The 25936-nt window shown below is 35.8% G+C and overlaps 1 protein-coding gene and 2 non-coding genes across 7 annotated transcripts in view; 1 reads left to right on the top strand and 2 right to left on the bottom strand.

Moving 5' to 3' along the window:
* The first annotated feature begins 3542 nt into the window (after nt 1-3542).
* Nucleotides 3543-25936, top strand: part of LOC140743507 (probable 3',5'-cyclic phosphodiesterase pde-5) — a 42702-nt gene continuing 20308 nt past the window's right edge. For 2 of the 5 annotated variants that reach the window (XM_073074829.1, XM_073074833.1), the window contains exons 1-3: nt 3543-3683; nt 4800-4910; nt 23219-23321. In XM_073074829.1, coding sequence (XP_072930930.1) covers nt 4809-4910; nt 23219-23321 — 205 coding nt within the window. In that variant the 5' untranslated portion in view covers nt 3543-3683; nt 4800-4808. Of the gene's footprint in view, nt 3684-4136; nt 4405-4618; nt 4731-4799; nt 4911-23218; nt 23322-25936 lie in introns of those variants that run through there. The other 3 variants (XM_073074832.1, XM_073074830.1, XM_073074831.1) reach the window with 3 other exon arrangements.
* On the bottom strand, nt 15953-16026 carry TRNAI-GAU (transfer RNA isoleucine (anticodon GAU)). Its single transcript has one exon. It is a non-coding gene; the product is annotated as a tRNA-Ile (tRNA).
* Nucleotides 23961-24033, bottom strand: TRNAK-UUU (transfer RNA lysine (anticodon UUU)). The gene has a single exon. It is a non-coding gene; the product is annotated as a tRNA-Lys (tRNA).

The following is a 25936-nucleotide window of genomic DNA, read 5'->3' on the forward strand; positions in this document are numbered from 1 at the left end:
AACATACGAGCAGGTGTGTACCAACACCCTTTCACCCCAAACGCCAAACTCACAACTCAAACCCGAAACTTATATAATGTATAAATTAAAATACAAACTTATATAATGTGCAAAATATTTTTTTTTAGAAAACTTTATTTAGGAGTGTCTCGGGGGTTCGAAGCGTACCGCACCTTCGGCCACACCTTCCCTTAGTCCGCTAAAGGGCTTCCTCAGCGCATGTTTTAAACTTCAGGCCACGAGACTCCGCTCAAAGTGAAAGACCAATGCGTGCCGCGGCGAGTGCAAATAATAATAGACTTGGCCTTTAGAACCCTTTTGTTGTTAAAGAATAAGATGTTTGTTGGTTTCCTTGCGAACTTTTCACTGTTTAATTAAATGACAAACAATTCCTTTCGTCACTTTCGTCACGAGAAGTGAAAGCCTAGGTGAAGCAATTTGGCTCGTTCGATAGGTCCGAGGTTCAAATCTTATATAGGATACTTGCATACCTGAGAAACCTTAAAAAAAACATTTTTTTTAAGGGTACCCATGTGAAGTCTACCAATTCGCACTTGGCCAGCGCGGTAGACTATGGCCTAATCCTTCTCATTCTGAGAGGATACCCGTGCCCCGCAGTGGGACAGTAATGGGTTGATGATGAAATAATTTCTAATGACAGCCTATTAATTTAAACTTGAGCTTAAAACCGGGTTGTCCAGGGTTCAAATCCCAGGGACACGACTCTGACATTTCAAAGTTATGTGCGTATTAGAAATTAAAATCATATTTGGTAATGGAGTAGAATTGGTAATGGAATTGAAACAGGAGGCGTTTTGCGTTGCTAATACACGACGTAGACTTCGCATAAGTCCAGGAATAGGCAAGAGGGGGCATTTATATATCATTGAGACTATACTAAGTCTGTAAAATGAATTTCGTTGAAGGTGTGTTAAATGATTTTTAAAAGAGTGAAGTTAAATGTTTTAAAACAAGGCTACACATCTATACTGAAATACAAATGGTACAAAATATATAATTGGGAAATTAATGGAAAACATATTTGCCTACGTTTCCATAAAGTTTTCGAATGTATTTGGAATCTACCACTGTGCAGTTAAGAGATTTTTTTATTCGTATAATATAGGAGCAGCAGACGAGCTTCCAATCCACCAGATGGTAAGTGGCTACTGCCGCCCATGTACATCTGTAATCAACTCCAGATAGGCTTAGATATTCCTACCTGAGGTCGGTCACGGATACGCCGCTACCCCAGAGTAACGCTACTAAGTTGGAACACCTCGGGAAAAGTATGTGTCCCTTACCACACATCTGGACTATCTAGCGTAGCGAAAAAATAAGTCTATGGGACTGTCCTAGGGGACATTTATTGGTCATCATCATCATCATCATCATCAACCCATTACTGTCCCACTGCTGGGCACGGGTCTCCTCTCAGAATGAGAAGGATTAGGCCGTAGTCCACCGCGCTGGCCAAGTGCGTATTGGTAGACTTCACATACCTTTAAGATTTTTTATAAATCTCTCAGGTATGCAGGTTTCCTCACGATGTTTTCCTTCACCGTTTAAGCAAGTGATAATTAATTTCTAATACGCACATAAATTTGAAAATCAGAGGTGCGTGCCTGGGATTTGAACCTCGGACCCCTCGATCGAGAGGCCGCGTTTCTTAACCACTAGGCTATCACTGCTTTTATTGGTCAATACATTACAATTGATTGGTATCCACACACAGGTCAAGCCATGCAGTGACATTTTGAAAAATAGGTTATGTATTGTGGTGAATACTAAAATACATTATGCTTTCCCGAATTGCTCTTTGTAAACGCAATATCAGTAAGGGCACTCACTGACATGATATTTATACTCTGGTTAACTTGTTAATGTACCATCAAAGCCTTAATTGAATGTTTTAATATAATTTTAATGTTAAATATCATGCGGTTTTCGTCCATCAAGGTACCAAAGTGAATTCCAACATATATGATATTGATATGATATCAAGTTAAAATGGATTGTGGCGTCTACTGTTCGTCACAATAATTATTACGTGTAACATTTTTAATGCTTGTTTCATTAGTAAATAGGCACGCGTTTGGCGTCGTTCTCGCCTGATGGTAAGCGTTGATGAGACCTAAGATCCTTAGCTAGTAGTAGCCTATAACTCGTGATTTGAAAACGAATCAGTATATACGAGTGGTATGTTTCAGTATATAGTATGTTGATAATTGTTTAAAACCATCGGACTGCTTAAAATAAACTCTATGACACTTTAACACAGCACATGTTAAAATCCGTTAAGGCGTATGGGAAGTATGTGCCGAAGACTGAAACATTCTACATACATTTAAACGTATATGCACTTGAAAAACATTAGCGTTTTTCGAGTGCATATAAGTTAGGGTACGTATATGATACACATGAACTATATTTGTCACCATAATCGTATCTTAGCAACCGGCGATACATTATATTATGAAGTCGCCTACATTGTTATGATCAGATATCTCTTTTTACAGATCAATTTGATCGTGAACGCTGATGATCGAAAAGATAAGATCGATACCCAAAATTACGATTTTACGAATTTGTATACAAAGGAAGAAGCAATCAATACAGTTTAATTGATGCTAAGTAGCAATTATCATGAAGGCCTCCTTTCAGCCCACCGGTCAACTATCGCCTGAGCAACTAGCTTTGGCGATGAAATAGTGGTTAACGAGATTGGTAAAAGTTGCTCGGTCACTGTTTTGTAGCTTATTCATCTATATATGTTGGCAATAGATTCTAAAAATCTTGTTTTTTTTTAAAACTCAAAAAAATCAGTCATGCGGACTGTCGACAGAAGTGAAAACTTAAAAATGTATTTTGAATTTTCAAAAAGATTGTATTGATTTAAATTGACGCATATTGATTAAATGTACCACTGTTGAATTCTTTAATGATATTAATCCCTATTTTTATTTGCATACTAAGAATGTATGTTCATTGATTGTTTATATAAATACCTACTTATACAGCATAACATATATTAACTTTTATTTTACTACGAGTTTCTTTTGCTTTATCGCTCGCGGTAGCACTTTAGATTCTCTTACAGTTGTTAGGTAAAGCTCTAAACTACATTTTCCATCTTTCAGTGCAAGAAAATGGACTAATATATAAATATGGCAACATTTATTTGATTCCGCTGACGTACGTCTAGGGTAGGACGCTTTCAGAGACGCCTTACAAAGTCTAAGAAACTTAATTTCAATATGGTTAAAAAAATATGAAAGGTAAGTTGTAAAGATAATTAACATTTTTTTTCTATATGAACAATATAAAGAGTATTTTTTACGTTTAAGGCAATGTACCTAGCGTAAACGTGGACAGTCCACGTGTTTTACAGTCATGAAATAAATCATTATACCTATATATTGAGTACTATAGGCATTGAACTTCAGTCATTGCATATCATATTTATTCTATGAGCATACTTAAAGTCCATTCTTTGAATTAAATCTTGGTTGTTTATTAAAACAAATAGCCGAGTTGGCAGGAGCAAACCCGCTGCATTATCGTAGTGTCAGGTGACCGCGACATAGTGAGTTCCTAGATTGATTGGGCTTACCATTTTGAACGTTGAAGTGCTTATTGTTTTTTAGGACTCTCAACGGAGCGGACACCTCGTGCATATGAAGGTACCGTTTATCATTTGTTTTTATTTGTAAACAGCCTTTCCGTTGTTAGTGATATTCTTTTGTTATAAAATTTGTGATTATTAAAAGTAAATTAAACGCAAAATATACGATTTTCTTGTGTTTTCTACGGGGGTAAAGTTAAACTTAACGAACCGTTAAAGCACTTGTTTGGTGCGTTGGACTTTTTAATCTATCGTCATTTTAAATTGTCTCTTAATTCTGAATTTAACTCACACTAAAGTGATTATAGAATTAAGCGATTGTTTTGATGATAAGTGTTTATTATATTTATATTAATGTTGTATAAGAGAACATAAAAACGTTTCGTTTAAATGCTCTGTGGCTGTCATTTCAAACTTATCAGCAACCCGACAAGTAAAACAATTCCGTTCGTATACCTAATAATATTATTATGTTATCAATAAAGTCAGTGGAACGCACAAGTATAGATTATTGAACTTTGTAAAAGTATTTTAGTGACTTTCACCATTTTTATTACAATTTCTATTCATATAAAACCAAAAGTGACTTTCGGTGCAAGTGGTTTGAAGTGGGTTAAAAGTTTTAACAATGCAATGATCTATGTAAAGCTCTCTCGTGACAGTATCTACGTAGTATTGACGTGCAATTTACCTACTTGAAGAAAAAACGTAGGAGACATTTTGTGTGCTTATTTATTTGAATATTGTTTAATTAATTAAAAGCGTAGAATTTAGTGTAGGTAATGACTGTTTGTGTAGAAATTATCAGTTATATTATATATATTTTTTTGGTTATATCGATTCGCTTGGATTCAAGGTTATAAATTCCCATGTACATGTTTTGCACACGCAATATCGCTGTGTAAGATATGTATATAAGTGTAATATGAAGCAGCTTGCTGTGTAAAGCACAAACGTTATGAAACTGTATAGCGGAGTATATGATTTTCTAACACATGCATTTACGTATGTATACCTGTTTTATTTAGGGTTTAAAACTATGTCGCATAAAGTCTCGTTGGATCCGTCTAAATTGTGGGAGAGACATGGGCAATATTTTTAATCAGTTAGTTAGTATCGTTTTAATAATATTTTGATAATTTATTCTACGTTCTTAATAAATTTATTTTTCTAGTGAGCAACGATGTCGGAGCAACGCAGGCGAAAAGATCAACCGGATCCTGAAGATAAAGGAGTTGCGGCATTTTCAGAACAAAATCCAAGCACATCTCAAGCGAGGGGCGAGGTATGTTCCTATTTGTTATTCGTTATGAATTTTAAACTGTTTTAAATAAAATGAAGCAGAATAATAGATGAGATGGATGTTTTTTATAAGATTGAAGTCGCAAACGGGCATGCAGGCCGAGTCGAACCTTAGAGGGTTCTACTGTGAGGTGCGACTCCGGCGACACCACCGCCATACCTATTTCTGCCTCATAACAGCAGTGTTAAACGCTGTTATGAGGCAGATATTCTGGTTTGAAGCGTGTGGTTAGGAAGACATACTTTTCTGAGGCGTTCCAGCTTAGTCTGTGGCCGACCTCAGGTAGGAATATCTATCCTATCTGAGGATGATTACAGATGTCCACTTACCATCAGGTGAACTACATGCTTATCTGGTGCCGCTCGTGGACATCTGCAACCAGCCTCATATGGTAAAGAGGTTCTATGTGAAGCTGATCACACATGCGCTGACACTCTTGAAGATTAAGATGCTCGTCTCCTATATAAGTAAGCCGGCATACACTCTTTCACCGGAACGGATTTTGTGTTCTGGTGGCACCTTTACCTTTAAAAAAAGAGAAAAAGAGTAATAATTATTATTAAAAAAAGACTAACCCACTGAGTTTCTTACCGGATCTTCTCTGTTGAGGCGTTTCGATCCGGTAGTAGTTTAAGAAAAAATATTGCAACTGAAAATTTGTAAGTGCCGCCGTTGGTCTATAAAAAATATTCATTATTTCACCTATTTGGTTCAACCACATTTACCAGTTCCTTACCGTTCAAGTTCCTATATATTCAATATCAACAAAAATAAGGCTGAAATAAAACTGAAATTGGTTTTTGTACTATTATATTACGATACGCTGTTATGCTAAATGTATAGTTATTTGAGCTCATGTGGGAGCTATCTGATTGTGTAGTTTAGATATTAGAATGAAGAAAAGGTATATGATGTTTATCATCGGTAGAGAACGTTTACGGGGTTTCAAAAATGTTAAATAATAGTCGGTATCCCCCTTGAGAAGAAAAAAAAGGTGGTTATACTCGAGCGCGTCAGATTATCTGTCGGAAATATGTTAACCTGTCGGTTTGCATTCGACACTTGTACGAGAGAGTAAAAAAAAGTGGGAAAAAAATTACTTACATATTAACTGAATTAAACGAAGCTTCCATTCAAAACATTGACGATTCAGACGTGACGCAAATTCACGGCGACCTTTTGAAAATGTAAAAAAATATTACCATTTTGACATACTGGAGCGCGTCATACTTTTATGTAGGTAAATGGTGCACCTTGATGTATTGATCGTGTTCCTCTTTATCTGACTTGTTGTCTTGTTTTTTTGTTGTCTTATTTTCTTAATTACTTAATGTAACACACCGGAAATAGTATGTGTCTGTATACATGATACGTTTTGAGCTTTATTGATGATTTTTGTTACTACGGCTTATCGAAGTCGGCATATACGTTTCTATGGTATTCTAGCATTATTTCCATTATATTCCTTTGACTGCACTCGAGAAAGTTAAGGAAATGTTTTTTTTACACTCCCTAATGCCACGTTTAAATCGTCAGATTAGGTATAGAAATTCATTATTTTCAGTATTTAATTAACGTTAATTAATTTAATTAACTTACAATCATTTGGATATTTTAAAGACGTATATAAGGGTGGGGTGGTACAGGTGGTCTGGTCTCCCTTTAGCAGAAGCGTGGAACTAAAAAATCTTTAAACAGGAGGACAATTTTTTCACCGCCTTAAGATACTATTTATTCCGAGCAACCTTACCCTTACTATATCGTCGTTTTCTTTCGCCGTCTCCAATTTTGCCTTTGACTCTTAATAAAGTTAAGTTAGGATAAGTTAAGATACTAAGAAGTTAAATATTTAGCCTAAAGGAGGGAGTACCGACTAAACGTTACAACAAAATAAATGCATGCATTCATGCACGTTTGCTACTTATATTATTTATTTATTTATTTATTTACATGCCAACAGCAACACACACAATACATTATATAGTACTTAGAAGTACACTATAGTAGTATTAATAATATAAGGTTCGTATGAGTGCCAATTATAGGCATGAACAACGTTGTATTATATTAGTCTATATTTTTAATTTGTATGGAACAAATCGAACATATGAAATATTATGTAACTAAAAATACTGTAAGTATAACGAACAAGTTATTTAGTTTTAAGTACAGTGTGAAAAATATTTTACGAACGTATTTATTTTAATCACAGTTGTGATTTGGTGTATTTAGATTATTTTTTTGGTGCATTTCTTCATAATCAAGTAATAAGCTGGAGAGTTTGGAACGAATTTAGGTTTATTAGGTCGATTGTTTAATTTTAGAGATATGTAAAAGATATGACATAAATTATACTTTATATTGTGTGTATGTGTGCGAATTTCGAGAGCGGCGATGTGTGCTAAATGCATTATCCCGGCGCCAGACATAAACAAATATTTGTACAAAGACTTAGCTCACACATTTGAACACTTATTTGTTTAAATTTTTTACCTGTCACTCATGTCATGGTCTCCTAGCAACTGGACTTTGCGCATGTGTAGCAGGCTCCGCACATATTTGAAGTTTGAACGCTTTGATGTGCGCTCGAAAAACCGACATCAAATGGCAATATTTGAAACAAGCTTTGAACAATACTCAAATACCCGTGCTTCACTGTGTTCAAACATGTGTTCGAGTATGTGTTCAAATGTTTGTGCTATGTCTGGCACGGGCTTTATACGGCCAGGCGTTTTACATTTGTTTTTCTTATATTTTTTGCTCGAGAAGTTATATAAGGCGTTTTACATAAAATTGTTTACCCGCTCGCAGCCGGTGTTAGATATCCGTACGACCTATTTTTGAAAGTTATATTGCAAATTTTAATGGAAATCTTCCTGAAACTTTCATGTGAAGTTTTCCATTCAGTTCTGAAAGATGTCTAGAGTTTGTCGGTATTGTGGACAAAACGGTACTTACTCGTATTTTCAGGGTAGACTCGGGCTTAATATTGGCTTAATGGCTTAACAAAACTGAATAAAGACTGTTCATTATTTCTAATTACATACAATCCAGTTAATATAAATTATTGTATTAAATAATAGATAGTTAGATAGAATACTCTTTATAGTACACTTACAATTGAATATAGAAAATAAGTAAAATACACAGGTTGAGTAGTAATATTTGTATGTATGTTGGCGTTGCCATTACAATCACGAAGGTGTTTTTTTATTAGATTTTCTAAAGTGTCTTTTTATCACTACTACCTCAAATTTGGTACCGGTGGTAGGTACTCCGGAGGTACCACCACACAATTCTTTGTGCCTAATAACAACATTGTTAGCGCTGCTGTGTTCTGGTTTGAAGGGAGACATATTTACTTGTCCAAGGCGTTCCAACTTAGTCCTGAGTAAGGTAGTAGAACCCGTTGTGGTTCGACTCCACACGGGACCACCGCTATTCCTATTTCTGCCTAATAACAGCAGTGTTAGGTGTTGAAGGGTGTGGTAAGGGAGACATACTTTTCCGAGGCGTTCCAGCTTAGTCCTCAGGTGTAGCGGCGCATCTGTGGCCGACCTCAGGTAGGAATATCTAATCCTATCTGAGGTTAATTACAGGTGTCCATGGGCGGCAGTAGCCACTTACCATCAGGTGGACTGCATGCACGTCTGCTACTCCTATATTATTATAAAAAAAACTTGAGATTGGTTACAAATGTCAACTATTTTCTCGTTTACTATTTCCATATTACATAAAAATAGGTCGTCGGGCTATGTGCTTCGCGCCCCAGTAATTACAATCAACTACAAAATTTTAACGATATTTTATATATTTTACATGACCACATAAAATAGTATTCGAATGAATTATACCAATACCGAGCAACGGTTGTTCTATGAAATTAAATGATGCGTGGAGGACCTCACATTAATTCAGTGACATTTGGAATAATTTTAACGTAATAATATTATTTAATAATAATATTTAAAAAATCAAAATAAAAAATATATTGAAGTTAAAGAACATATTTTGCATTGCGCCCCGTGATTGTACCATGTATGGTAGTCAGGACTGTAGCAGGTGTTAACGAATGTTAGCAATTTAGCATCTCAAAAATTACTAGTCCAATTTTGATGCAATTTTCAGTTAAACGTTTTGATTAGATTGATTTTATTGTTTATGTACATTGGTGAAAAAAATGATTATATTGGTGCAAGTTATAATTTAAGTTATAAGATAGGTGTCCTGACAACAATTCGGTGCTGCACCGAGACATAGGGACGATTTCTCGTCGCCTCTAGCACGTTGCCACGTCGTGTCGGGAGACTAAACAATGTCATGGAAATGTATGACGTAAATTGTAAAAAACAATGTTATCGTGACTACTGGCGATGCAATTCTTTATTTTTTGCAAAGCGATTTCCATCATTCATAAAGATTGTCGTTCCAAGTTTCCATTGAGTGATGGATGGCGTAGGTCGTATGATGCGACATAGCAATACGATATGACGTCGTAACGTCGTAACTCGTGTATATGTTATAGCAGTGTCTTGTGCCCAGTATTGGGCAATATGAAATCTATATACTGATCACTAACTACGACTATATATAGTAGTCAGTAATTATAACTACAAAAGTAATTATAATTACAAAAAGGAATCGTAAAAAGTATCTAAACTATATTTAAAATGATTTTGGGCCTTTAAAAATCGCATACACGCACGCGAGTTGTTCATGTACAATGTACATACTAAAGCAGTGATAGCCTAGTGGTTAAGAAACCCGCCCTCTCGATCGAGGGGTCCTAGGTTCAAATCCCAGGCACGCACCTCTAATTTTTCAAAGTTATGTGCGTATTATAAATTAATTATCACTTGCTAAACGGTGAAGGAAAACATCGTGAGGAAACCTGCATACCTGAGGGATAAAAAAAAATCTCAAAGGTATGTGACGTCCACCAATACGCACTTGGCCAGCGCGGTGGACTATGGCCTAATCCTTCTCATTATGAGAGGAGACCGGTGCCCAGCAGTGGGACAGTAATGGGTTGACGATGAATGTACATACTTGTCGTTTGTTAGGTAGTTAGTTAAGAGCCTGTTAGAGCGTGAGTGCATCACTAAGTCCTACCACCAAACAGACCATAGGCGGGAATCGAACCCACACCTTCGGGTTTTAACTTGGGTGGCTGTACGGGCTGTACTCTTATTCCACGTTTTATTTCATTGCTAAATACGCATATGAGTCCATAGAATTGAAATAATCAGTAGTTATAATTACTAGATTAATAACTAGATTCATCATGTAGTTTGATTACTGTCGTTAAGTTATGTTACGATTAAACGTAGTTAACTACAAGGTAATCATAACTACATGTAGTTAAGTACTTTTAATCGTAGTTAGTAATCAGATTACAGATTGTAGTTAACTACGCTTTACACTGGTGTTAAATTGTAATTAACTACGCTTTACTTTGGTGGTAGAACCTTTTATGGTTCGACTCCGGCGGCACCACCGCCACACCTATTTCTACCTAATAACAGCAGTGTTAGGCGCTGCCGTGTTCCGGTTTGAAGGGTGTGGTAAGGGAGACAGACTTTTCCGAGGCCTTCCAGCTTAGTCCTCAGGGGTAGCGGCGCATCTGTGGCCAACCTCAGGTAGGAATATCTAATCCTATCTGGGTTTGATTACAGATGTCCATGGGCGGCAGTAGCCACTTACCATCAGGTGGACTGCATGCTCGTCTGCTACCCTTATATTATACAAAAAAAAAAACCACACTGCTTGTGACATATGCCGAGTCCAATGCCAACCAAACCATACTAACATTTATGATCTCCAATGGTCGACTATTATGGAACGGGCCTACAAGACAATGTTAATGTTTTTCATCATCTTAATTACATTTGTTGATTGTCTGCAATGCGAATGAAGATAAATCGTTTTATTTATAGCCTCGCTTACTTATAAAACACTAATATGTATTCATGGCTCATGTCGAATTGTTGTTTATTATATAAGTTTATCAGCTGTTTCGCGATTTAAAATTTCGTTGCAAATCCTACTACTTTTGTTTAGTCTATGTAGACTAGCCAACGTTAAAATAATTATTTTCCTACTCATTTGTTCTTATGTATAAAAAGGCAATAAAATTAGAAAGTAATTGTCACTTGCTATAACGAGGATGAAAACCTCGTGAAAAAAAAAAAAAAATCTCAAATGTGTGTGAAATCTACCAATTTGCACGTGTAGGTACTGTGACCAAAACTTTTCTTACTCTGAGAGATCTGTGCCCAGCAATGGGACAGTAATGGGTTAATGACGACATAAATACACAACACAGTATTTTGTTCGCCAATGGATTTTTAGGGTTCATCCACCTTGAACCGGTACCTTGTTACTAAGCTTTGTCTTTAAATAAATGGGGGTAATTAATTTTTGTCTGGTATTGACAACCTTAATATCATTAAATAATTGTTTTAAAGGTTTTTAAGCTTATGCATAGATTTTATCGCGGGCTTTGAGCGCGGCAACCAAATCAAGCAATTCCGTGACGAAAATAAGACCTAACACGCCCCACTCGCCTACCATGTAGCTCGGCCAAGCGTTCACTTAACGTGGATTAAATCCTCAATATATTCTTATATCATAGATAAGTATACATATCTCACCGCCTTGTAATTGAAGGAAGCCATTAAATGACTCCGTTTAATGGTTGTCATGGTGTAATTTACGCGGTATAATGCCGACATGCGCAGTTAAGACACGAAATGGAAGAAAAAGTGCGGAGAAATATCGTTTCATTCGTAAATGATCTAAAAACTACATTTTTTTAATATTTTTCAAACACGAGAATAGATGACAGTGACAATTGTCAAAAGGTTACATTTTCTTGTTAGGAGCGAGTAATCTTTACTAATCTATGTCTTATATATAAAATTCTCGTGTCACAATGTTAGTTACCGTACTCCTCCCAAATGGCTTTACCGATTTTCACCAAATTTTATATGCATATTCAGTAAGTCTGAGAATCGGCTATTATCTGTTTTTCATACCCCTAAGTGATAGGGGTTGTTCACCCTTAACATTTTTTTATTGATATGGCAACACAACGTTTTCCGGGTTAGCTAGTATATATAAATATACATATATGTATATATATATTCTCATTCTTCATTATCTATATAATAGAACCCATTCAACCAATCACGTGTACAATTTAATATCTATGATTTTTGTATATAGGTAATACACATAAATTCCGCGCTTATATAGACCAGTGCCGAAGCCTTTAAAAATGGTAAAAAATGAAAAAAAAAAATACGTGTGGCACTCGGAGACTGCCGCGGTAAAGCTATTGCATAGCATTTTTTATGCTATGAAAACGCTCAGAAGGAATTCCAGAAATACAATATATTCTTCCATAATCATCAACATTTACATTAATACATCTTTATCCACTATTTTATCATATCTCCATTATATAAGACATTGCAAATATCAGCTGACATTTCATAACTCCAAGCAAGACTGAACATTCTAAAATATAAAATAGAAAAGGATTTAATAAGTGACGTAAAGTATTAACAACCAGCAATATAAATGGATCAATGCGATGTGCCTGTGACATTTGGCCGAATGTTACAGGTACATCGCATTTTTCATTAATAAATGCACTTTGTTTATTCATATTTAAAACACTTTGTACACAAATTATTTGTACCATAAATCATAATGGCGTTTTGATTTTGTGCTGTCAAGTCTGTCAGTTGTAATTGTACGTTTAAAAATTACAAACACTCTTTTACGTTATTTTATCAATCCAGAATTCAACATAGCTTATGTTGATAAAACATATTATTTGGATAATATGGTAATATAATTTTGAATTTTATAATGGGAATATAAAATATACTTCACGCAATTTTAAGATTTCTTCACGGATTATAAAAAAATGTGTATTACTGCCAACTGTGTTCAAGTTGACGAATTAAGGTTATCAAATAAAATAATAAGGAATGTAAAATAATACTTTATTCAATTATATCCATATTTTTCTATTGACAGTCAACAACTCGGTTGCCTGGAGACTTGATATCCAACAGTCCTCCACCGCTATTTTCACTTACACCACCAGGGGCGCCGGCAGCATTTGGTCAAGGTGACGGCGCACCAGTATACCATTTTCAGTTCTGACTTCATAATGGAGTCTACCTAATCTTCGGATGACGACTCCGAACTCCCATTTAACTCTTGGGTTGGTGTAACTGCGGTCTTGTACCTTATCACCTTGTCCGAACTCCTGCGTTGGCGGTGCATTGTAATGTAATCTGGATAGTGGGGCGGATTTCTTAAATAAGGCATGCATATAGGTTCTTACCTCTCTGCCGAACATTAACTGATAAGGTGATAACTCTTTTGTATTAGGTGTACGTCTCAAGCGTGCCTTGACAGTTAACAGTTTATCAAATAAACTTCCGCTCTTGCTGATATAAAAGAACATTCAGGTATTAGCCGATTATTTTCTTTTTGTACATTCAAAAATTTAAATTTTATTTTTGTATATATTTCTTCAAATTCGTACCTGTATTTTATTTCCTCTTCTAAATTTTCTTCTTCTGTAAGCCATTCAATTTTTTCTTGAATCGCGTAGAATTTGTTCAAATTTTCTTGTAAAGAATTCAGTCGTATATTTATTTCTTCAATGTCAATTTTTTCTATTTCCGAAATGTAATTTTCGGTTCGTTTCATTAACCCACGTAATGTGGCTCGTATTTCCTTATTGTTTTTTAGTTCATTCGACATCTCGTCGCCAATATCAAATAAAATAATAAGGAATGTAAAATAATACTTTATTCAATTATATCCATATTTTTCTATTGACAGTCAACAACTCGGTTGCCTGGAGACTTGATAGTTGGATATCAAGTCTCCAGGCAACCGAGTTGTTGAAAGGTGTTACTTATTTTCGTTACGGAATTTCTCGATTCGGTCGCCGCGCTCAAAGCCCGCGATAAAAGCTATGCAATAGCTTAAAATCACAATAGAATGAAACCCATTGGAAAAGGAGGGGAATATGATCAAAATGAAAGGAAAAATAAATTACGGTCGATCCGAGTTCGGGAAGTGGGAGGGGGTGAGTTTTTAAGGGTAAAAAATGGTTTATCTTGATTTCCGGCTAAACTACACGTCCTATGCGAAAAAGTTCAATGGCAAAGTTGTAGGTAATAAAAAGATCTACAACTTTTGTATTTGCAATTTTTTCACATAACCTCAAAATTTGGGTGAAAAATTCAAAAAACCAAGTTTTTGGTTTTTTATTTATATCTTATTCAAAAATTTTTTTATTTTTACGAAATTTGGTGAAAACTTACCTTATTATGTCCCAAATACACTGTAATTTATTTGATTAAAAATATTTATTTTTTCGCCTTATTTTCACTTAATATCAAAAAAGCACCCTAATTTTCAATCGAAAATTCTGACGTCAAAATATCAGCTTTTTTCAAAAAGTTTGGGGGCTTTTTGTTCGTTGAAATATCTACTTTCTGATGGTGTAAAAAAAATATACATTACTATAGGAAATGTTCTCAGAAAATGCAAAAAATTGAAAAGAACCCAATTGTATTTATTGTCGATTCTCTTCTTGCTAGACTCCACTAAACGATACCACTAAAAATACCAACCAAATACCAAAAACCACTAAAAATTGCAAATACAAAAGTTGTAGATCTTTTTATTACCTACAACTTTGCCATTGAACTTTTTCGCATAGGACGTGTAGTTTAGCCGGAAATCAAGATAAACCATTTTTTACCCTTAAAAACTCACTCCCTCCCACTTCCCGAACTCGGATCGACCGTAATTTATTTTTCCTTTCATTTTGATCATATTCCCCTCCTTTTCCAATGGGTTTCATTCTATTGTAATTTTTTTTGGTTTCAAAAATTATCGACCCTGGTCTAATATTAATTTATCTTGTTATAAATACATTATATTTCATAGCTAGATGTAAAATTACTAAAATATATACGACAATTAAATTATTTATTTACGCTAGGGCTTGAAAAATGGTGACGTCATATTATATCGATAATGTGTCGATAATATAATAATAAAGATCACTTCGTGCATCACAAAAATAGTATAAAAGTAAACTTTGTTGACGTATTGTAACGGAAACTACATATTCTGAGTTTTTACGTTATTATAATTCGAATAATATTTGTATCGTCCAAATGTTTTCAAGCATACCACGTCGATCAAGTGAGGTAAGTGAGAATAATAAATCGGCCCGAATGGACTCCTATTAAATCATCGGTAATATGTAACAAGCATTTCGAGGAAAAATGTTTCATACCAAGCAGTTCATTTATATTTCATAAACTTGTTTCATAATATTAATAAATAATCATCTATAAAAAGGTAGTATTTTATTAATTTGATAATTTGGATACGAAAGCTACGTTGCCACGCCAAGCGCATCAAATTAATACTGGATGTCAATCGATAAAATGTATGAAGGTAACAACACTATTACGCACACATACATATATCAAATTTGGTATTGCGTTTAAACTGACATTGCGTATCTTTGACATCCTATATCTATGGATCATACATATATACTCATATATGCGAGTTATATGCATATATAACTCGCAGTTGTAAGACGTACCTACTTGTATATATCATATTATATTTATATATTCTAATTTGTTTACTGGGTACCTAAGCGTCATAGAATCGTGTCTAATCCCGGTCCTATGAGGCTTTGAGTAGCCCATTGATAAAGAAAGTCCCACTTGTGAAAACAACTATTTTGTACAGGGAGAAATAAGTAAAATTGTGAGTGAGAAATAAATTAAAAAACAAAACATTCTTCCAATATTTCACCAACTTTGTTCTACAAATACTAAGGCATTGATGGTAAAATATTTTATTGTTATAATATATAAAATAAAAAACAAAGCAAATACGAATATACAAATAAAAATATACAAACAAAAGAGCAAAAAAAATGGCCCACTCCTATGATGAAGCGCTCTCGGGAGGGTTCGAACCTCCGACCTCTCAGTCTATCGGCCGAGCGCGCTATCCACTGCGCCACGAGAGCTATGTATTTGATTGGCGAAAGTATCCTACAGTTAATGCTTTTTTACTCGCTACGGAACAGAGACTGTATATTTATGCGTTTGTAGTGAGAGGATGCGATTTTTATGCGGTTTTCAGTGATGGGTTTTGATTTGATTGGTGCATGTTTTTATATAGGTGTTACGGTAACAACTCACCAAGTGGCGTTGCAGTAAACATTTTTTTTTGCAAACGAATGTTAGCATGTATCTCAAAAACTACTAGTCCAATTTTGATGCGATTTTCAGTTATACATTTTGATTAGATTGTATATAATTTTATTGATTATGTATATTGATGAAAAAATAATATTATATTAGATCGGTGCAAGTTCTTAGATAGGTGTCCTGAAAACAATTTACCAGGGGGGCGCTGCAGTAACATTTCCTCGTGCAAAACCAAAGCTACTAGTACGATTTGGATGCGGTTTTTTCGATAATGGGCTTGTTATGGATTAGTGAGTATTCTTAAATACGGGTTACGGTGGCAAATCATTAGAATCACTACAGCCATATATTTCATTTTAGTTATTACATATTTTAGTATACTACTTACTTACTTACCTGTTTGGTTCTCGAAAATGTAGATGTGGCAACAATATAGGTATTCAACCTCCAATGAACATAATACAAAAATAACATTATAACAAAATGGAATGAAAGTAAAACAAGATAAAAATATAAAAGGTTAGAGAATATTGTAGGTGTTTCAACTTAGTCCTCAGGGGTAGCAACGCATCTGTTGCTAACCTGATCTTACCTGTGATCATAGATATCCATGATTGACAGTAGCAACTTACCATCAGATGGACTGCATGCTCGTTTGCTACTTCTGTATTATAAAAACTACAAACCATTCTACTGCTTTAACAAGATTTGAACAATTTTATTTTTAGAGTTTTGGTAGAGTCTCTACCCTTTGTGACCGACCTTTTTGTTGATAGATTTTGCATTTGATCCAAATATTCTATATTATTTTTGGCGATGAATATAAAGTCAGTCATGCATAAGATTGTTTAAAGTTCGTACCACCACGTGCTTTTGATATAATGATGTAATACAACGAAGTGAAGTGACATCTTAGTCTATTAGATTTATAGTGTTATGTTACTACGAGTAGTTAAAACTGGCGTGTGTGCGCGGAGCGGGCATCCGCTACAGACAGCCTGTGTTGTTGTTGAGCTTGTGTTGTTGTTGAGCTGCGGGCGACCCTCGCCTACAACACGCGGTATGTTGTAGCGACGCTCAAATGATTTTCAAAAACAGTAGTCAAGTGGGCGCCCAACGCGTGCGAATGACTTGCGCCCTCATATGGTGCTACTTATATTTCAATACAAACTCGCGAGCGTGCATCACCCTCTGTTTTAGTGGACTACCGCAATGCTTAAAATTCCTGATATTGCCTGTCAACAATATTCTGATTTTGCCTATCTACATATATAAAAATGAATGTTTGTCTGTATGTCCTTTATATAATCATACATGCAAAGCTGTCGTGCATGAGCGTAGGCTCAACTTGGTCGTACCAACTCAGAAACCTTCGCGGGAAGGATTCTGAGTTTGTACGACTGATGTTGACAGACTGTTTACATCTACGGGTAGTGCTACAATATCATTTTAACCTCCTTTATAGGAATATATTATAATCATATTTGGCGTTGATTACAGATGTCCATGGGCAGTAGGCACTTACCATCAGGTACACTGCATGCTCGTCTGCTACTTCATATTATAAAAAAAAATGGGTGTCAGAATTTGCCCCCAACGTGTGGGGCCAAATTGAAAGCACTAGAATATCACTATTTTTTCACACACTCAATTCAACTTAAATCTAGGTATCCAATTTCACGTAGGCGTAACTGTAACTGACGAGGATATCTTTTTGCAGACTCACTATTTGTGTGTATTCAATAACATGATATCTAATATGACGGATGTTTAATAATGCTGATCAGAAATACACGAGGTGCGAACTGTTCATTGGAGATATTCCCATGCAAGCATATACAACTAAAGCCCATGGGTAATGTTTCGTCTGATAAATAAATGCTTCTTCATGAAATTATGAAACTAAGGGTGTCTTTAGATTTTTTGTGTACGGTGTACCTAAAGTTTGTTTCATTTACTGATAAATCATTTTTACATATCACTTTAATATCCACGCAAATTTTCCGTACATTTATATGTAGGTATGTACCGTTACCGTTACCGTAGTTCGATCTTTTAAATTCGTTATTAAAAGATCGAACTACGGTAAAAGGATTTAACAATCGTCATCAACCCATTATTGTCCCAGTGCTGGGCTCGGGTTTCTCACAGAATGAGAAGGATTAGGCCATAGTCCACCGCGCTGGCCAAGTTGGTAGACTTCACATAACTTTGAAAACTATTTTTTTTAAGATTTCTCAAGTATGCAGGTTTCCTCGCGATGTTTTCCTTCACCGTATAAGCAAGTGATAATTAATTTCTAATATACACATGGTAACTTTGAAAAATCAGAGGTGCATGCCTCGGATTTAAACCTCGAACCACTCGATCAAGAGGCAGAGTTTGCTTTTGATTTAACAATATGAGTCGGTAATTTTATTTGAGTTTATTAAAAATCGATGTTTTCGGGCTTTTACAAATCGAATTTGGTAATTTTCAGGAATTTAGGTGGTGGTATATCTTGGCCTTGAGATATTTCTATGAATACTAATTGCGCCCATTCTTCTACACGGCGAATCACCTTCCGAAGCGATGGTAGAGTGTTGACGTTCAATAACAATTTTGATTAAATTCTAACTTCAATGGCGAGATGATTACTATTCACGTGTATTGGAAACAAATGATTTTGATTTTGGACTTTTGATTGTAATGTTTGTCTCCATTCATTTGATTGCGTGCTATGGAATAGGTGTGCATTGAATGACAATGTAATTCGGTTGCTATATGCACTGCATTGATCAATGTTAGGCGTTAAATGTTTTAAATGAAAACATTTCGTGTTTCGCCTCCAACCACACCACTGCCGTAGTTCTTTGTTGACTGCGCATTGAATGAAAATGTTACACGATTGCAATATTCACTGCTTCATCAATGTTAGGCGTTAATTGTTTTTAAGGCAAACATTTCGGTTTCGCCTCCAACCGCACCACTGCCGTAGTTCATTGTTGACTGCGCATTGAATGACAATGTCACATGATTGCAATATTCACGGCATTCATCAAATTTAGGCGTTAATTGTTTTAAAGGTAAACATTTCGCGTTTCGCCTCCAACCGCACTCCCGCCCTAATTAATTATGCGTTGGCTGCGCATTGAATGACAATGTTACACGCTTGCAATATTCACTGCTTCATCTTATTAGGCGTTAATTGTTTTAAATGAAAACATTTCGTGTTTCGCCTCCAACCGCACCACTGCCGTAGTTCTTTGTTGGCTGCGCATTGAATGACAATGTTACACAATTGCAATATTCACTGCTTCATCAATTTTAGGCGTTAATTGTTTTAAAGGCAAACATTTCGGTTTCGCCTCCAACCGCACCACTGCCGTAGTTCATTGTTGACTGCGCATTGAATGACAATGTCACATGATTGCAATATTCACGGCATTCATCAAATTTAGGCGTTAATTGTTTTAAAGGTAAACATTTCGCGTTTCGCCTCCAACCGCACTCCCGCCCTAATTAATTATGCGTTGGCTGCGCATTGAATGACAATGTTACACGCTTGCAATATTCACTGCTTCATCTTGTTAGGCGTTAATTGTTTTAAATGAAAACATTTCGTGTTTCGCCTCCAACCGCACCACTGCCGTAGTTCTTTGTTGGCTGCGCATTGAATGACAATGTTACACAATTGCAATATTCACTGATTCATCAATGTTAGGCGTTAATTGTTTTAAAGGCAAACATTTCGGTTTCGCCTCCAACCGCACCACTGCCGTAGTTCATTGTTGACTGCGCATTGAATGACAATGTCACATGATTGCAATATTCACGGCATTCATCAAATTTAGGCGTTAATTGTTTTAAAGGTAAACATTTCGCGTTTCGCCTCCAACCGCACTCCCGCCCTAATTAATTATGCGTTGGCTGCGCATTGAATAACAACGTCACTCGATTGCAATATTCATTGCATTCATCAATGTTAGGCGTTAATTGTTTTAAAGGTGGTTCGTTTCCGACTACGCCACCAATCTAGCCTATTTTGTGTTATAAAGTAGCTCGCGGCACAGCTATGTTCTGTTTTAATGTTTGGTAAGTGACATACTTATACGAGGCGTTCCAACTTAGTCCTCAGTGGTGAAACACATCTGTGGCCAACCTCAGATAGTCTAATGCTGTCTGGAGTTGATTGCAGACGTGGGCGGTAATTGCCGTTAATTGGACTGCGTACTTGTCTGCTACTTTGTTTTATAAATATGTTGCGTGTTGGTTACAAGTATTACTATTATTATTTACTCTTTATTGACCATGTTAAAACAGTGTGGTGCAAAAGGCAGACTTAATGCTAAATAGCATTTTCTCCCAGTCAACCTTAGGGATGTGCAGAAAAATTGAAGGCGGTACAACGATACAAAAAAAGAATAATAATAATAATAATAAATAGAAAATAATATCAAATGAAAAACAAAAAAAAAATGGAGAAAGGAGACCATGAAAAATGAAATAATGTGAGAAAGAAAGAGAAAAAAAGAAATAAGATATAAATAGATGAGAAGTAAATACATTTCAAAATAAATTAAAGTATGTGGTAGATATACTTATAATAGTATATTCAGGCATCTTCTGTCTTCTTCGGGGTAACACCATTTAAATAACTGCAAGGCGCTAGTTTTCTTATAAGAAAGGTTTTTTTTTATAATATAGGAGTAGCAGACGAGCATGCCGTCCACCTGATGGTAAGTGGCTACTGCCGCCCATGGACATCTGTAATACACCCCAGATAGGATTAGATATTCCTACCTGAGGTCGGCCACAGATGCGCCGCTAACCCTGAGGACTAAGCTGGAACGCCTCGGAAAAGTCTGTCTCCCTTACCACACCCATCAAACCGGAACACAGCAGCGCCTAACACTGCTGTTATTAGGTAGAAATAGAATAGGTTATCTTAATACCATCCATAAGTTAAGTTATTATTAAGTATTGTACATAAATGTGCCGTAAATAAAGATATTTGATACTGTCATAAAACTATTCTACCATAAATAATGTCCATCCAATAAATATTTGCACAGTAAAGTAATTAACCTTTATTAGACGGTACGGCGGTAGTTAAGCAATTAGTGGGCGAATTTGTGGTTGGTTTAGCTGAAGGCAATTTTGCTATTATTCCGGTGATTAAACTTTCAATATAATGGTTTATCAATACATAAATATTTACGATTTAATTTTTCGTATTAGGTACTTGTAAAACAAACGTGTGATCCATTTTTTGAATAAACTTCTGACATTTTTGAAAAAAAAACATAAAATATGAACCAGCGAGAAGTACCGATATTTAAATATCAAAATTAAAGGTAAAAGTAGAGTAAAAAACAAGTACCCTTTAATCTAAAAGTGACGAATAATTTTAATTTAACTAATAATTGTTTTATTAGGTTGTGCTTTGTGTGTATTAGTAGATAAGCTTTGGTGCTACTCGTAGATATAATTACTTTTACTATATTATAAAGCGTGAAATAAAAAGGCTATGTTAAAAGTTTTCAACCAGGGGGGTTACTACCATTTAACACAATATTATTTTAATCATACTCTTACTTTTTTGCAGGAAATTTAACGTTTTAAGCAAAATATGACAATTTCAGTTGATTTTATACAACGGATTAGCGACAAATTAATAAGGGTTTAAGTTTGTTCAACTGTGTATGACGGAATATTTTACTGTTTTAAGAAGGAAATAAAACTTTCCTTAACTATGATGTTTTTTAAAAGATGGTGGTAGGCCCCCAGGTCTATGAAGATGCTGAAGGTTTATGTTTATGATGACAACCCCTTCTATGTCCTACTGCTGGGTACGGGTCTCACCTCATAACTGGTGGTCTGAGGCATATAAAGTACATCAATTTACTTCAATACAGATTGATGCCGTATGGCTTGGTGACACGAAATTATTACCAAAAAATTAAAGATTAGATTGAGCCTTCTTTTTAAAAAGCGGACGCTGATGGGTAGCGTCGTATCAGTGGCCGACCTCAGGTAGAAATATTAAAACCTATCTGGGGTTTGTATAAAGTTGCCCATGGGCGTAGCCACATCGAGTGGACTGAATGCTAGTCTGCTCCTGTATTATAAGAAAGACCTAAGTGTAAGTGGGCACTGTCGCTCATCGAAATCTGTTATCAACACCAGTACCCTTACCATGAGTTTTTACGTTTTGACCAATATGGCTGTTTTGGTATTTGTTTACGTATTTTCCCATACAATTTCCAATCAGCGCCCCTAGCGGATTGTATCAGAACTATAGTGACAGTAACGTAACATTAAATGTCTAAATTGACAAAATGGCGCTTTATGTTTTGTCTCTTTTTTGCGAACATGTGAGGTAGACAAAAAGACTTGAGCACTTACTTATGTTACGTTTACTCAGTCTACTAAGCAAACGGAACAGTATAAAGGATTGAATAAATGTAACGTAAAATTGTGGGATGTTTTGAAAACTCATGGTAAGAGTACAGATTAGAGTCTTCCCTGAGGTCGGCTATAGATGTGCTATCCATGAGTAGGTACTAAACTGGAATGCCTCGGTTAAGTACGTAAAATATTTCCACACAAGGTTTTTATTTATTTATTTATATATTTATTGTAAAAGTAATACAAAGTTATATTACAACAGGGCAGACTTAATGCCTAATGGCATTCTCTACCAGTTAACCCTTGGTGAGTGGAGAGAATTTGCGGCAGGTGTTAAATAAATAAACAATATAATACATTAAGGACAAATAAATAATATACATATTTTATACATACAAAAATACATACATACATAAATATGTTTAAAATGTAATAAATAAATATACATATAAGTGATAAGAAAAGAAAAGAAGCTTTATTTGTCAAATGAGGTGCTCAGATGCTCCCGGACAAGTTTTTTGAAAATAGCTTTGCTGGGTGCTTTCCTGATGTGCAAGGTTGTGGAAATAAACCAGAATACAGCACATGTCATAATGTCATCTAATTTTCTTTTTCTAGGATACAGTTCGCTTCTCAAACGTGAAGTGCACGCGGTCGCTACTGACGCCAGACTTTCGGTCCCTGCGGTACTTGCCTCCAATATCGGCGGATACAGAACTAAGTATGTACCTTTTATTATATATGTATTTTGAAGGTAGAACCCTTTGTGGTTCGACTTCGGCAGCACCACCGCTACACCTATTTCTGCCTGATAAAACCAGTGTTAAACGCTGCTGTGTTCTGGTTTGAAGGGAGACATACTATTCTGAGCTGTTCCAGCTTAGTCCTCAGGGTAGCGGCGCATCTGTGGTCGACTTCGGGTAGGAATATCTAATCGTATCTGGGGTTGATTTCGGATGTCCATGGGCGGCAGTAGCCACTTACCATCAGATGGACTTCATACTTCTCTGCTACTCTCGTCTTATAAAAAAGTAAACAAGCTTGAAAACCATTCACTATGCTAGCAATTCCAAATAGGATTAGAGTTCAAACTGTGGTCGATTCAGTTATGAAACCTCGGATAAGAATGTCTCCTTTATCACACTCATACCGGAACCACAAGCTCTTAACACTGCGGTTATATGGCAGAAATAAATGTGTTAGTAAATGATGTTATAATCTAAGCATATCACTATAAAAACAGGTAATTTAAAATTCTGGTATGATACCGAGTTTCGTAATCTACTTAAACTAAGCCAACGATCTTCTGAAAAAAACGAAATTATGGGATGTCGAATAACCGACATGTAGCAAAATATATCGCCCGAACAGGGACTTGAACCCTGGACCCTTGGATTAAAAGTCCAATGCTCTACCAACTGAGCTATCCGGGCTATATAATGTGGAAGTAGAATAGATACATACAACTTTGTAATAAGAGAATTAAGAAAGAACTAGACATGAACAATGGTAACTCATTTTTTTCGTACGAGAGTGTAGTGCAAATATAGTTATCGCCAAACTGCTAGTCTGCTCTGAAGTTGTTGCGAGCAGTTGTTGTCATACAATTTGCTATGGCGACGCGTTTATTTTCTATGTTCAGAGCGGACTAGCAGTTCTACGTGGACTATAACACTTATCTTATATAAAATTATCAATTTACATCAGCCCGGTGTCTCCAAAGTCGAACCACCAAGGGTTCCTAATGTAAGTAGCCTCTATCAGTGATGGACGTCAGTAATGAACCTCGTATAAGCTCAGACTCTAGTCTGGTTGGATACATTGTTGTACTTATACAATGTTAGATACATTTTGGTTATAACCATAAAGGTATCGACGGTGCTTCTGGCGTCAAAACACAACTTAAAATTCAAAAGTGCCACTTTGTAAGCGCAATTTTCAAATTTAAAATTTCTATTTTTGATATAACATTGAGTTGACATACTTTACATAACGTGCCCTGTATCATTTGTTACATAAAAGACGATTGAAGGTTGAATTTTAAGATATGGATAATATCGTGTATCTTTGAGCTTATAAGCAGTTGTTATACAGTAATCTCTTTTTAGGGTTTGAAAGTGTTGAGAGACGCAGATTATGTTAAGTTAATAACAACATAATCTGAATGTGTAATTTGGGCCATTTATTCCATTATTTACACGATGAAATAATTAAACAGTTTTACAGCGAAGGCAAAAATAAATATACTTACCGGTATTTTTCAATACTTGCGGTTAAAGAAATAAAGGCTTTTAATGCACGCAGCGCATTTTGCAAGAATCATTAAATTCGTGGACGATTAGAAATTACGTTAAAAAGAACATAAAACCTAGCTTAGTTCGTCCCATTACTGTCCCACTGCTGGGCACAGGTATTATCTTAGAATGGGAAAAACGAACCAACAAGTTGTATTCTACAATATTTATATTCCCAGTGCAATTTAAATATATATTCCACTGGAAAGTACGTCAGTATGAAAGGATATGAATATTCCTTTTTAAATAATATCTTTAAATGTGTATGTGGTCTTCTTATTACGTCTTTTCATAAACTGTAGAGATTTCTTGAAACATTTGAAAGTAAATGCTCATTAACTTCATGGATTGCACATAAATGGATTAGCTTCTTATGCCTGCCGTACACACTACGGTGCCCTACCGGAGAGGTTTACCTGTCCAGGTATGACTGAGTAGGTACACCAGACCGAGTCGGGGAATAGACGTGTGCAGTTTTTTTAACCTGAGCAGGCGACCGGCGTAATATTATAAAAATCAATTCTTTCTTGTGACACCGTACGGCGCCACATCGTCTTCAATGGATGCCATCGCTACAGTACTCTTACCATGAGTTTTCAAAACATCCCACAATTTTACGTTACGTTTATTCAATCCTTTATACTGTTCCGTTTGTTTAGTAGACTGAGTAAACGTAACAATAAGTAAGTGCTCAAGTCTTTTTGTCTACCTCACATGTTCGCAAAAAAGAGACAAAACATAAAGCGCCATTTTGTCAATTTAGACATTTAATGTTACGTTACTGTCACTATAGTTCTGATACAATCCGCTAGGGGCGCTGATTGGAAATTGTATGGGCAAATACGTAAACAAATACCAAAACAGTCATATTGGTCAAAACGTAAAAACTCATGGCAAGGTACAGAACTGAACACCGTAGGGTACGCCGGAACGTCCCCACACGCTACCGACTTGAGCTTGACCTGCGCACCGTCGTCGTTCACCCGTCGTTGGTGGACCATCCCAGGGTCCTCGAGCTGACGACAGGCCCAAGGGTTACCCC

The sequence above is a fragment of the Epargyreus clarus genome, unplaced genomic scaffold (genome assembly GCF_041222505.1).
Source record: "Epargyreus clarus isolate Ecla_fem2 unplaced genomic scaffold, WU_Ecla_fem_2.2 ptg000007l, whole genome shotgun sequence".
Lineage (NCBI taxonomy): Eukaryota > Metazoa > Arthropoda > Insecta > Lepidoptera > Hesperiidae > Epargyreus > Epargyreus clarus.